Source organism: Acinonyx jubatus, chromosome X, assembly GCF_027475565.1.
Source record: "Acinonyx jubatus isolate Ajub_Pintada_27869175 chromosome X, VMU_Ajub_asm_v1.0, whole genome shotgun sequence".
Taxonomy (NCBI): domain Eukaryota; kingdom Metazoa; phylum Chordata; class Mammalia; order Carnivora; family Felidae; genus Acinonyx; species Acinonyx jubatus.
In genome coordinates this window covers 108,286,475-108,300,377 of record NC_069389.1, presented here as the reverse complement: position 1 = coordinate 108,300,377, position 13,903 = coordinate 108,286,475, and the positions used below count along the sequence as shown (strand labels likewise).

Here is a 13,903-nt window from a genome sequence, read left to right as displayed (position 1 = left end):
GGACCCCCCCCCCCGCAACCAATGAGTTCCCAAAGTAGATTCCCAGAATCATAAAGCAGTTATGATTAATTCAACTTTAGTCTCAAGTCCTTCCCTTTCATTCGAAACCTGTCACATTTGGACAGGCTGTAATCACCGAGAACCGGGTGACTGGCAGGTGATCACACACTGTGTGCCTGCGCTACCGGGATTTACAGTGCGTTGGAGTGTGGTGGGATGGGGAAGGGAGGAACAAGATGAACCTCAGTCTTGGACCCAGTTCCGCGCTCAAGCGTGTGGCACACCCCACAAATGCTGCAGGAGTTGGAAGGATCTGAGCTGGCACTCAAAGGGGGGGCTCGATTCATATGCAGAGTTGGGTTCACAAGAAAAGGCAAGGACGAGTGTGCCACAAGATGAGGCCGGTTGTTTTGAAATAATTTCCAGGGAGATATTTGAGACCGTGATGTAGGTGCGCCATTATTTCCTGTCTGCCATGAAGGCACTGACCACGAAGAACCAAACTCTCCAAGGGGCCATAGGTATTACAGAGTTTAATCAGGAACAAGGTAAAGAAATAGTTGTCATCGTGAAACAAATATGATTCATCCTGAAAGCAGCCGGCAAACAGGAAATGCACAGCAAGAGTTGCAATTATCTGTCGCGGCAGGTGTTTGTCACCTCGAAATCGTTAGGCCTGCACAATTCTGCCACCCAAGTTAACTTCAAAAGGACTTGTACGAAGTCGGCATGGAAAGTTCAGGTTTCTAGAAGGGATTCTGGAAATGAGCGTCTTTGCTAGATATTTTTATTTGCGAACATTTAAGGGGAAAGACAGCACAGCGGCTGCCGAGAAGACGCCTTTGGGGTTTCAACGTGAACACGGAAACAGCGCTGACATTTCAAAACGTTGTTATTATGAAAAAGATGGAACATTTCCAGTAGCACCTAAAGCCCTGGCATTTGGAGAGAATACGCTTAAAAGGAACAACTTAAAATGGACCGAAAGGAAATTGGAGGGAGTGGGTTAGCCCAGCGGGAGAATGCCAAGTTCGTGATTATTTCATTAGGAAAATATTTGCTACACCTATAATCTGGAAGTGATAAACAACATACCAGAGCAGAACATTACTCTCCAGGATTAAATACCAAACAAAATAACAAAGAGTTGACCCAGCTACAGGCTATCGGGATGAGGCCTTGTCCAGTTACCACATCAAAGACCCTGCCATAGGCAGAAAAAAGAGGAATCAATTAGGACACTGGTTGGGAGAGGCTTTATACTTTATGCAACCAAGAGGAAAAAGAAATGCAAACAGACTAAGCTCAAGCTGGCTGCTTCCTTATTTTGCTCATTTAGTTTCTTTCTGACTTGCCCCCATCACTTGGTGAATCAAAAGACGTCCAAAAATTTGGGGGCACCTATCCTGAACTGTGTCAGCTCAGTACCTAATAAAAACCGGGCCCACTTCAAGGAAGATGATGAAGATTGTCCAGCTCACTCTGTGCGTTTTCCAATTTTGCATGGCAATTGTTTTGTGAATCATGGACTTAATGAACGCACAAGCTGGGCAGTTCCGGATGTGATCCGGGTAGGTGGAGAAAAGCCCTGGTTCAATAAAGTGAAAAGAATAAATGATGTTATGAGGATGTGGACAGACTTTAGTCCACCAAGGTAGAGAAAAACAATGCAAAAAACATTGTGAGAAAATGAAGTGTGAGTTGTGCTAATAGTAAGGGAAAAAATGTGCTAAATCCTGGGGTGGATGGGGAAATTACTTTTGTACAATCATAGGTCACAGAAGGCAAGGTTATGAATGGATTTATTTGCAGAATTGGAAAGAAAGCTTTCTGTCTTCTAATGAACATGTTGTTGGAGGTAATCACTGTACTAGGCAACCTGTATCTCTTGCGGCTCTCACGCTGTTAGGAAACAGGTCTCTTTTGTTTGTGGGTTTTTTTTTTTTAATATTTATTTATTGTGGAGAGACAGAGAGAGACAGAGCATGAGCAGGGGAGGGGAAGTGAGAGAGGAGACACAGAATCCGAAACAGGCTCCAGGCTCTGAGCGGTCAGCACATGAGCCCGACGCGGGGCTTGAACTTAAGAACCGCGAGATCGGGGCGCCTGAGTGGCTCGGTCGGTTAAGCGTCCGACTTCGGCTCAGGTCGTGATCTCACGGTCCGTGACTTCGAGCCCCACGTCGGGCTCTGTGCTGACCGCTCAGAGCCTGGAGCCTGTTTCGGATTCTGTGTCTCCCTCTGTCTCTGCCCCTCCCCTGTTCATGCTGTCTCTCTCTGTCTCAAAAATAAATAAACGTTAAAAAAAAAAAAAAAAAAAAAAAAAAAAGAACCGCAAGATCATGACCTGAGCCGAAGTCGGACGCTCAACCAACTGAGCCCCTTGTGGGTGTTTTCTTGATTAGACTTCATCATTTAGAACAGTTCTGGGTTCACAGCAATCCTGAGCTGAAAGTACCGAGAGTTCCCATATACCCCATGCCCCCTCCCCACATGCGTAGCCACTCCACTATCCATATCCCCCAGTTGTGCATTTTTTTCAATGGATGGACCTCCACTGACAGGTCATTATCACGCAAAGTCCATAGCTTCTATTAGGGTTCACTCTAGGTGTATATTCTGTGGGTTTGGACAAATGTATGATGACCTGCATCCACCATTATAGTATCCTACAGAATAGTGTCACTGCCCTAAAAATCTGTTGGGGTTTTCTTCTTGGAAAATGTTAAACATGTACAGAAGCAGAGAGAATAGTATAATGAACCTCTCCCACATACCGATTACCTGCCTTCAGAAATGACCAACCATGGCCAATCTCAAAGAGCCATTTTGCAAAGGCTATGGGAACATAGCTATAGGCAGATTGGTATTATGTTTGAGGAAAAAGGGTTTCTTCTCAGTAATTTTTAAGTGAGAGATTGAATTATTTTGGGGTGCTCATGTATTAAGGCACTAGCTGTGCTGGCCCCTTTGCAAATGACTAGCAGCATGGCCATCACCTGGGAGCTTACTGGCCATGAAGAATCTCCCGCCCACCCCAGAACCTGCTGAGTCAGAGTCAGCAGTTCAACAAGATCCCCAGGTGATGTGTATGTACATTAAAGTTGAGAAATACTGACTGCCTGACCTAGGCCAGACACTTAAAATAGCCTCATAACGATCCGACAACACTTCAAGGCAGATGTTATCTTGCCCAGTTTACAGATGAGATAACTGAGGCTCAGATAGATTATTCAGTCTTCCCAAGAGCTCACAGCTAAGAAATTTAGATCTGTCTGGCTTCACAGTTTTTGATTTTACCACTTAGAGCATGCAGCCTCCCCACGAGGGAGTTTACTTTTGGGGCAACTCAGTAAAAAAAGAAAAGATAACAGTACGTGTTTACACAACACAAAACAACGAGCCATCTCAGCAACAACAACAGCAAACAACAACAGAAAACCACACGGTCGGCTATTACGCAAGCAATCGCTTCCTCCACTGAAAGACCTTTTCGCTTGCCAATCCACTGTTAATGGCATCACGTAGACAGCTCAATATTTTAGAGTGGTCACAAAACAAAACAAAACAAAACACTGGAGCAGCGATCAAAGGTACTCCCCCTTGACAGTGACTGTGGACCCACATAGGAACGAGACTGCAACCAGTCTCCCAGCACAAAGGGAAGATACATTATCGACCAGAGCTGGGCAATGCATTAAAAAAAAAAAAATCAGCCAGACTGGTTTGACATCACATGGGCAGGAAGGGTAGGCTGTTGACTGACTGCTATCGCACCTTCCAACCAGCTGAGTGGTCTGAGCCTATCAGACCTGTGCAGAACTGCTTCCAGGGAGAAGGGGTCCTTAAGTGGCTGGGTATTGCTGGGCAAGGCCACAGGACATTTTGTTTTCTGAGGAGCTTTTCGAAAAGGAATATTACAGGAAAAGGTAGAAAAAGCACAATTCCTGGATCATGCTCGTCTGAGAACTCATCAGATCTCAGGAACTTCTCCCCTGTAATCCTGGGAGATGAGGCCATCTCCTTCTCTTTCTGCTGTCCTAATGACCCTAGGGACCTGCGTTAATGGGTCAGCATGGCTACTTGGTTTTGCAACGAGTCAATCTGCTGATTAATTAGCCAGTAGCAGGAACCCGATGAAGTGCTCAGCTCAAAGCCCCAGGGATCCAGTTCAGGGCACGCTGCCCTCACAAAGAAAGATCAGGTGAAGAGGCACACAAACTGGCCTGGTCACAGGCACCACAGGGTTATTCTGATTGACTCTCCACTTTACAACCAAATGACCTGGACACAACTCGCTGTTGTGAAACAGTAATCCCACTGAAAAGTAGTAAACCTATTGGCTCCACAAAGCTAATTGCCTTTATGGCTGAGATCAAATTCCTAGTATTTGGATGACTTTATTCCCCACTCTTGTTTTTTTTTTAATATTAAAAATAAAATAATATTAATTTTAATAATTAAATTTAATATTAAAAATAAAATATTATGAAATCATTAGAAGCTCTGATGATTTCATAATATTTTATGGCCAACCTCACCCTCTTGCTAAAAAATATAATGAACCCTAAGAATGGAGTCATGATCGGCCAAAAAACCCGGCCTAAGGTAAAACAGATAAGACTTTAAGAGTTATTTTAAGAATGTTTTTCTATTTCAAGATTGCTCTGGCTATGCAGGGTCTTTCGTGACTCCATACAAAATTTAGGATTGTTTGTTCTAGCTCCGTGAAAAATGCTGTTGGAATTTTGATAGGGATCGCGTTAAATCTGTAGATCACTTTGGGCAGGAAAGACATTTTAACAATATTTGTTCTTCCAATCCATGAGCCTGGAATGTCTTTCCACTTCTTTGTGTCACCTTCATCTTCTTTCATCAATGTTTTATCATTTTCAGAGCACAGGTCTTTCACCTCTTTGGTTAAGTTTATTCTTAGGTAGTTTATTATTTTTGGTGCAATGGTAAATGGGTTTGTTTTCTTAATTTCTCTTTCTGCTGCTTCATTATTCGTGTATAGAAATGCAACCGATTTCTGTACATTGATTTTGCATCATGTGACTTGAATTCATGTGTCAGTTCGAGTAGTCTTTTGGTGGAGTCTTTCGGGTTTTCTATATAGAGTATCATGTCATCTGCAAAGAGTGAAAGATTTACTTCTTCCTTACCAAATCTGCATGCCTCTTACTTCTTTTTGTTTGCTGTGGCTAGGACTTCCAGTGCTATGTTGAATAAAAGTGGTGAAAGTGGACATCCTTGTCTTGTTCCTGACCTGAGGGGAAACGCTCCCACAAAAGACCTTGAATAGCCAAAGCAATCTTGAAAAAGAAAAAACTGGAGGTATCACAATTCCAGGCTTCAAGTTAGGCTACAAAGCTATACTAACCAAAACAGCATGGTACACAAATATAAACACACAGATTAATGAAATAGAATAGAAAACCCAGGAGTGCCTGAGTGGCTCAGTCGGTTGAGCATCTGACTTTTGATTTCAGCTTGGGCCATGATCCCAGGGTTGTGGGACTGAGCCCCGAGTTGGGCTCCATGCTGAGTGTGGAGCCTGCTTGGGATTCTCTATCCCTGTCTCCCTTGTTTGCTCTATCAAAAAAAAAAAAAAAAAAAAAAGAAAAAGAAAAAAGAATAGAAAACTTAGAAATAAACCCATAATTATATGGTTAATTAATCTTTAACAAAGGAGGAAAGAATATGCAATGGGAAAAAGAGTCTCTTCAACAAATGGTGTTGGGAAAACTGGGCAGCTACATGCAAAAGAGTGAAACTGGACCCCTGTCTTACACCACACACAAAAATCAACCCAAAATGGATTAAGGACCTAAATGTTGAGACACAAAATCATAAAAATCCTAGAAGAGAGCACAAGCAGTAATTTCTCTGACATTGGTTATAGTGACACCTTTCTAGATAGGTCTCCTTGAGGAAAGGGAAATAAAAAAAAAATAAACTATTGGAAATGCATCAAAATAAAAGCTTCTGCTCAGCAAAGGAAACAATCAACAAAACTAAAAGAAAACCCACTGAATGGGACAAGATATTTGCAAATGACATATCCAAATAAGGGGTTATTATCCAAAATATATAAAGAACTTACCCAACTCAACACCTCCAAAAACAAATAATCAAATTAAAAAACGGGCAAAAGACATGAAGAGACACTTCTCCAAAGAAGACATCCAGATGGCCAACAGACACATGAAAAGATACTCGACGTCACTCATCATCAGGGAAATGCGAATCCAAACCATAGTGCGATATCACCTCACATGGGTCAGAATGGCTAAAATGAACAACACAAGAAACAACAAGCGTTGGTGAGGATGTGGAGAACAAGGACCTTTTGTGCACTGTTGGTGGGAATGCAAACTGGTGCAGCCATTCTAGAAGACAGTATGGAGGTTCCTCAAAAAATTAAAAATAGAACTACCCTATGATACAGTGGTTGCACTACTGGGTATTTCTCCCCAAATACAAAAAACACTAATTTAAAGGGATATAGGTACTCCTATGTTTATGGTAGCGTTATTTACAATAGCCACATTATGGAAGCAGCCCAAGTGTCCATTGACAGATGAATGGATAGAGAAGATTATATATATATCTATCTATCTATCTATCTATCTATCTATCACACTGGACTCTTATTCAGCTATAAAAATAATGAAATCTTGCCATTTGTAACAACAATGAGTGGAGCTAGAGAGTATAAGCTAAGTGAAATAAGTCAGAGAAAAACAAATACCATATGATTTCACTCATAGTGGAATCTAAGAAACAGAAAAATGAGCGAAGGAAAAAAAAGAGAGAGACAAAACAAGAAACAGACTCTCACCTGTAAAGAACAAACTGATGTTTGCCAGAAGGGAGGTGGGTGGAGGGATGGGTGCAATCGTTGATGGGAACTAAATAGTACACTGATCATGATGAGCAATGAATAACGTATAGACTTGTTGAATCACTGTATTTAACAAAAATTTTAAATGTTTATTTAAAAAAATTTAAAAAATCTTTTATCTCTTTTTGAGAGAGAGAGACAGAGTATGAGTGGGGGAGAGGCAGAGAGAGCAGGAGACAGAATCCACAAAGCAGGCTCCAGGCCTGCTGAGCTGTCAGCACAGAGCCCTACGTGGGGCTCACACCCGTGACCATGAGATCATGACCTGAGCTGAAGTCAGACCCTTAACTGACTGAGCCACCCAGGTGCCCCATTGAATCACTATATTGTACACCTGAAACTAATATAACACTGTATGTTAACTATACTGGAATTACAATTAAAAAAAAAACTTATTAAAAAATAAATGAAAGTAACCATTTGAATTCCAAAAAGAGAATGTTTTTCTAAACACTGAAGAACATTTTTGAACTATTTTTGATACTGTATTGGAATGTCTTGATCACTAGATTTTCCCTCTGAAACTTTCACAAAGATGTTGCTGATGTGTTTATGTAAATGACCTCCTTTGTTAGCAGGACAGTCATTATTTATCCCTCCTTTGCAGATGAGGAAACTGAGGCCGGGAGAGTTGAAGTTACTTGCCCTCCACAAGAAGGCCTCCCAGTGAGCAAGGGTCAGAGCCATGATCAGCTTCCAGACCAGGGAGTGGCCTTGTGTTCTGTCCATTTACCACAGGTTGAAGAAAAAGCCCAAAAGTAGCCACAGAAATTACCCCCTTAAAAAACCGAAGCAGCCACGCCCGTGCCAGGATCATTAAAGCAGTTGGAGATATCTTTTCACTTTGGAAATTACAAATTCCACACACAGGCTATTTAGTTAAGGGGAAAACGTTGAGACACGAGTAGCTACATTCACCTGAAGCACATATTTCAGGCCTTTTAGCCTTTGGGTTGAAAGCTGTGATGTGGACAACAGAGCCATGGCACTTGGGGTGGGGCACACAGCTAGCTGTAGTCTTTCCTTCCCTTCCTCACTGCTCATACGCTCTTCACCTAAGGGGAAGTGAGGGTTCTGGAAGGCAGGAGCCCCCACTCAGAAAGTGGTGAGCTAGGGTCCTCTTAGCCATACTTCAAGAAGGAGGAGGGTATTCATTAGCTTGCAGTGTCTCCTGGCCCAAAGTCGGATGCCCTCCCCACCACTACCCCTTGAAATCATTTCTTCTAAAGGCCACATCCTAATGGGTCTGAGTCTGCATTTGTGTAAGTGCCGCTGTTCAGTCAAGGAGAACAAGGTGCTCTTTGTGCAGAGCAAGTTCAGTTTGTGCAAAGTGGAAAGATTTCAAGACAGTACAGGGGAGAGGAGGTGGGGGATCCAAATTAATCCCAGCCATGGAACCCCCATGGCTTGACTTCTGCTAACCCCTTCTGGTCTTGGCATGCTTTTGAGTCATTATTTTCTGATGTTATGGGCTATAGAGTGCCTTGCAAAATTCTCTTACCCACCACAAGTGAGTCCCGAGGAGTTGGACTCCAGGGCAGTTGGGTTCCACGGATCATCTCCCCGGAATGACTTACAGGTATCATGTAGATAACAACAGCCTGGGAAATAAATTCCACACAGGCACCACTTACGTTTGAAAGGCCCCAACTGCTGGAGGCCAGACTATTTCATCTCTAGTTAAGGAAGGGATTTCTGGCATTTTCTGTGAGCCTTCCAGGCCTCCTGCATCTCATCCCACTCACTAGGTAAAAGGGTGGAAAGAGGAGGTGCTTGTTTGAGATAGAACAGGGTGTGATGGGAAAATCAGCACAGGAGAGGGCCTTTTGTAATATTTAGTGTAAGGGTAAAAGTTTTGACAGTTACTAAATAAGTTTGCAGGAGGAAACAATGTCCTTGCTCTAAATATTTATATCACATACTGCGATATCCATAAGATCCTGAAGAAGGTTCTGGTTTGCATGTTGTAGCAGCTGGATGGACACTTGGAAGAACTGTAGAGGGAAATTGGGCATGGAGTGGGAAATGGGCTGGAGAAGTCACTCCTTCAAGCCTGAGATTCTGTGAAAACTGGAGATGCCAATCCATTTTCGTAAGGGAACTGTACTTTTTAAAATACAAGCTCTTTTTTTTAATGTTTTATTTATTTTTGAAAGAGAGAGCACGAGTGGGGGAGGGGCAGAGAGAGAGAGGTAGAGAGAGAATCCCAAGCAGGCTCCCCGCTGTCAGCCCAGAGCCCGACACGGGGCTCGATCCCACGAACCACGAGATCATGACCTGAGCCGAAATCAAGAGTCAGACACTTAGCTAACTGAGCCACCCAGGCGCTCCTTTAAAGTACAAGACTATAGAGATGGGAGAATAAATTAATGGTTACCAGAGATTAGGGATGGTGATGGGGGTAGGGGGCAGGGTGGGTGTGACTACAAAGGGGTACACAGGGAGATCTTTGTGGTGATAGAATAGTTTTCCTCTTGATTGTGATGGTGGCCACACAAATCTACACATGTAATGAAATGGCATACAACTATACATACACATTGTACCTATATCCATTTTCTGGGTTTTATATGGTACTATAATTATGTGTGATGTAATCACTGGGGGAGACTGGGTGAAGGGCAACTTCCTGTGACTACATACTTATTTCAAAATCAAAAGTCTTAAAGGGGCGCCTGAGTGTCTCAGTCTGTGAAGCATCCGACTTTGGCTCAGGTCACGATCTTACAGTTCGTGGGCTCAAGCCCCGCATCGGGCTCTGTGCTGACAGCTCAGAGCCTGGAGCCTGCTTTGGATTCTGTGTCTCCCTCTCTCTCTGCCCTCCCCTGCTCATGCTCTATCTCTCTATCAAAAATAAATAAAATTTTTAAAAAAGTTAAAAAAAATCCGAGCACAACTCTGCATTTCTTGTAAGTGACCTACAAAACCTTTCATTTATCCCATTTTTCTTTTGAGAGAACCCTCCCCCCACCTCCCCTCCCCCCATATACCATAACTCTTTGACTCTTGAGAACTAAAACTACAGACTTAAGAAACTTATTCTTTTCACTGGGTAGAGAAAAAAGTCCGAGAATGTGTGTGCCCTTCTTTTACTTTAATCTACAGATCTGATGTTTCAGATGAAGGCTATTTGATTGGCAACGCCTTGAGCAGACTGGGAAGATTCTGTATCTGACTAAGCCAGCTCTTCTCCCTGCCGTGGAAAAAAAAAGCAGAAACACGTTCAATTCCTGCCATGCCTTCTATGTGAACAGAAGCGTAAGGGTAGGAAAGGAGGGAGAGGGGAGGCCACGGGGGGTGTGGGGTCTTGTGGTTCTCAAAAGAGAGGCTCCTCTCGGCTCAAAGGGGGCTGTGCTTCTGGGTTGAGAAACGTGGCGAAATTGTCCCACAAGGTCAGGCACTTGGAAGGTTAACAGTTCAGCCAGCCTCAGAGAGGGGGCAGCTTGAGTTGAAGGTAGAAATGTGAACTGGCTTCTCCTCCCCACCTTCCCAAGTACACCAGAAGAGAAGATGGACGGAGCCTGAGCCCTTCAGTGGGAACAGGTGGTTGTAGTGGGCAAGTTATAAAGGGATTTGGTATGGGAGCACCTGCTGCAGGCTGTCAATTTCCTGACACAGTCTTATCTCCCAGAGGCCCCATCCTGGCCTTCCTAGATTCCATGCATCTCACTGAAACTTCTTGAATGCATCTCATCTGGCCCATGCAAGCAAGTGCTTGCCTATAAGCCATCTCATATTATTCTCTTTTGTTGAGTCACAGGCCTGCTGGGCTTGAAGCCTGGTTCTACCACTTACTAGCTATGCGATCTTGGGCAAGTTGTCTCAGCCTCTCTGTTCCTCAGTTTGCTCATCTGTTATATAGGGGTAATATCTGCCTTCCCGGGTTCGTCAAGTGACTGGCACCTCATAGGTGCTTAGGAAGTGTCAACTTCTCTTTGGTCACTGTTTCCCATGTGGATGCCCACATGGTTCCCTTAGACTGGAAGATCCTTGAGAGAGCTTCCTTCTCTTCTTCCCCCACCTTCACTCCAGCACCTAGCCCATGGTTGGGCACACAGCACATTGTTACTGAGTCCTTGTTGGATGGAGCTTTCCCGGCTCCCTCAGTGATGCTGACGGAAACCCAGAAATGGGCACGAGGGAATATCAATCTTCCATTTCTGAGTATGAAGGTAACATGTTGAATTCTTTACTTCCTTGATATATTGTTATAGGAAAACTGTCCCCGTGATGAGGCCTGCCTTTAGTGCAAATATAATTTTAGACAATTATGTAGCTCAAGTAAAATTAAAGCCAATGCCTCAGTATCTTGACAAAATGGCCTCTTGATTGGTGTATCAGAAGAGGAGCAGGAAAAGAAATCAATTAGGCTGGCATGCTCATTACCACAGAATTCAGAAGGTTATTAAATATAGCAACAGAATCTGGAATTGACCTGGTCAGATCTATACTTCATTGTCTTGGGACCACACCTCAGTCTTCAGTCATTTGTGAGGTACAGTGGAAAGAGTAATGGATCAGGAAATGGAGACCAGAGATACCGTCCCAGATTGAGTCATTCATTCACTCATTCAGGAAACAAATATTTACTGAAATTTAGTATCAGTAGTTGTGTGACTTTTTTGAAGTCACTTCATCTCGCTGGGTCTCGTGCTCCCCATCTGTCAAATGGTAACAAATCTATTTATATCATAAGTATGAGAATGCTGTGAAGGAATGCAGGGGCCAGAGCCTCGTAGACTGTTCCTGTTCTCTACTATTGTCTTCTATGCAATGGCTACGTGCATCGCTTGTGGTCATTTGAAAATTAACGTCCAAAGTCTATTTCAAGGGGGCTGAGGATGTTCTGCCTGTCTCATTTTCCTTCCTTACATGTTGGCAAGCCAACCAAGACCAGAGTGAGCAGGAAGGACAGAGAGCTCTGTTATACTGGGCTGAGGCATCATAGGGAATAGCACTCCACTTTGTGTTCCCAAATGGGCTGGACTTCAGACATGGCTCCTGTTATGGGTTGAGTCAGGTCCCCCAAAAAGAGAGGCTGAAGCCCTAACCCTGGGTACCTGTGAATGTTAGGGTCTTTGCAGATGTAATCAAGTTCAGATGCGGTTATTAGGGCGGGCCCTAAACCAATATAAGCGAGGTCCTTATAAGAAGAGGGAAATTTGAACAAAGACACAGACACAGAGAGAATGCCATGTGAAGGCAAATGCAGACACACAGGGAAGATGGCGGCAGAGACTGAAGATGTGCAGCCACAAGCCAGGAAACACCTGGGGCCACTGGAAGCTGGAAGAGGCAAGGAAGCATCCTGCCCTCAAGGCTTCAGAGGGAGCATGCCATGCCCTTGCCACACCTAGATTTTAAACCCTAGCTCTTGGAACTGTGAGAGAATAAATTCCTATTGTTTTAGGCCACCCTGTTTCTGGTATTTTGGTACAACAGCCCTAGGAAACTAATACAGTCCCCGAACAAAAATAACTCCACCACGTACTTCCCTCTGCCTTCCATGTAGTCACGGTGCCTTTCGTTTTCTGTACAAGAACCCACATGAACATGATGCCTTGGCTCCCTGGGCTCCGACCTAGCTTGCAGCGACATGGCTAAATGCGCCACGAAGGTCGGAATCGTCGGTAAATAGGGGACCCGTTGTGGTGTCTCCCTGAAGAAAATGGCGAAGAAGCTTGAAATAGGCCAGCACACCAAGTAGCCTTGCTCCTTCTGTGACAAAACCAAGACGAAAAGACGAGCTGTGGGGAATCTGGCATCGTGGTTTCCGCATGAGAACTGTAGCGGGTGGTACCTGGACCTACAACACCACTTCTGCCCTCACAGTAAAGTCGGCCATCAGAAGCCTGAAGGAGTTGAAAGACCAGTAGAAGCTCCACCATTTAACACATTGCTAGCCTATAATAAATAAATTTGTGTGACAAAATTTACAAAAAAAAAAAAAAAAAGCAATGCCTCGATCCCACCGTCTAAAAATGTGGTCTCCAGAATGGCAGAAAAGGTTGGGTGGAATCCTGAATTCTGCTTTCTGTTTTTCAAATAAGTCAAAATGGAAGGCAAGAGTGCCCCCCATCTTTATCCTCTCTGCTCTCCCCTTTGATGGAAAATAGTAAGAGCAGGCAGGCATGGGTCCCACAGGCATGCGGCTGACTAAGCAAGCTGCTGCTGCTGGGCCTCAGCATGGAGACCATCTTGGGAAGGCCACAGAGTCCATGTGGGGTCCTGATACAGGCCAGCAGGGCTTAGAGCAGAACTGACCTCATTTAAGTTTTCCAAGCACTGCCGACTTTTCTCCACCTAGACGTCACTCTTGGAGCCAACTAGAAGCTGCTGTCCTAGCAAAGGAGGCATCCCTTCTGTAGGACAAATGAGCAATTCATTTAACCAATGCATAGATGTTATGTTGAAAATTACTCTTTGACAACCACCATAGTAAAAACTGATTCAGGCAAGAGTCATCAATGGATCCTAAAACTAGTGACTGAAGGTTTTGTGAAAAACATGTTATTTACATAGTCTCAAAGTATCTCCCCATACATTAGTTACTCAGTACAAAAAGAAAAATTGTATCTTTACACTGGAAAAACATGGCAGATGTCATCTTAACAATTAATCAAAGTTAACATCACCGACAATCACTGGATCCCTTTTAATGTTTGACTCATGCTTGAAATGCATGACCTCTCATCACGAGGACACATCAAGCAAACCCCAACTGGGGACCGTTCTGCAAAATAACTGGCCCGTGCTCTTCCAAGATGCTGATGTCTTCAAAGACAAAGAAAGGCTGAGGGCTGTTCCAGATGGAAGGACACATGAGAGAAGTAAGACACGTGACAGCTAAATACAATGTGTGATCCTAGACTGCATCATGGACCAGGAGTATGACCTGTAGATTATATAATAGTATGTTGTATCTAATGTTATATTTCTTGAATTTGCCAACTTTACCATGTTTATCTAACAGAATGTCCTTGTTCTTAGGAAACAC

General features: G+C 43.7%; 1 protein-coding gene and 1 pseudogene across 5 annotated transcripts in view; one reads left to right on the top strand and one right to left on the bottom strand.

Moving 5' to 3' along the window:
* Nucleotides 1-13,903, bottom strand: part of LOC106988539 (P2R1A-PPP2R2A-interacting phosphatase regulator 1-like) — a 102,317-nt gene that overhangs the window by 28,238 nt on the left and 60,176 nt on the right. The window contains exons 12-13 of one of the 5 annotated variants that reach the window (XR_008289863.1): nucleotides 8,829-10,099; nucleotides 5,635-6,291 (exon numbers count right to left, since the gene is read on the bottom strand). The exons of 2 other annotated variants lie outside the window; for them this stretch is intronic. Coding sequence is in view for 1 of the 3 variants with exons in the window: in XM_027054347.2 (XP_026910148.1) it covers nucleotides 6,225-6,291 (67 nt within the window). In the remaining 2 variants the exon portion in view is untranslated. Of the gene's footprint in view, nucleotides 1-5,634; nucleotides 6,292-8,828; nucleotides 10,100-13,903 lie in introns of those variants that run through there. 2 more of the 5 variants (XR_008289862.1, XM_027054347.2) reach the window with 2 other exon arrangements.
* LOC128311456 (60S ribosomal protein L37a-like) lies at nucleotides 12,400-13,315 on the top strand (annotated as a pseudogene).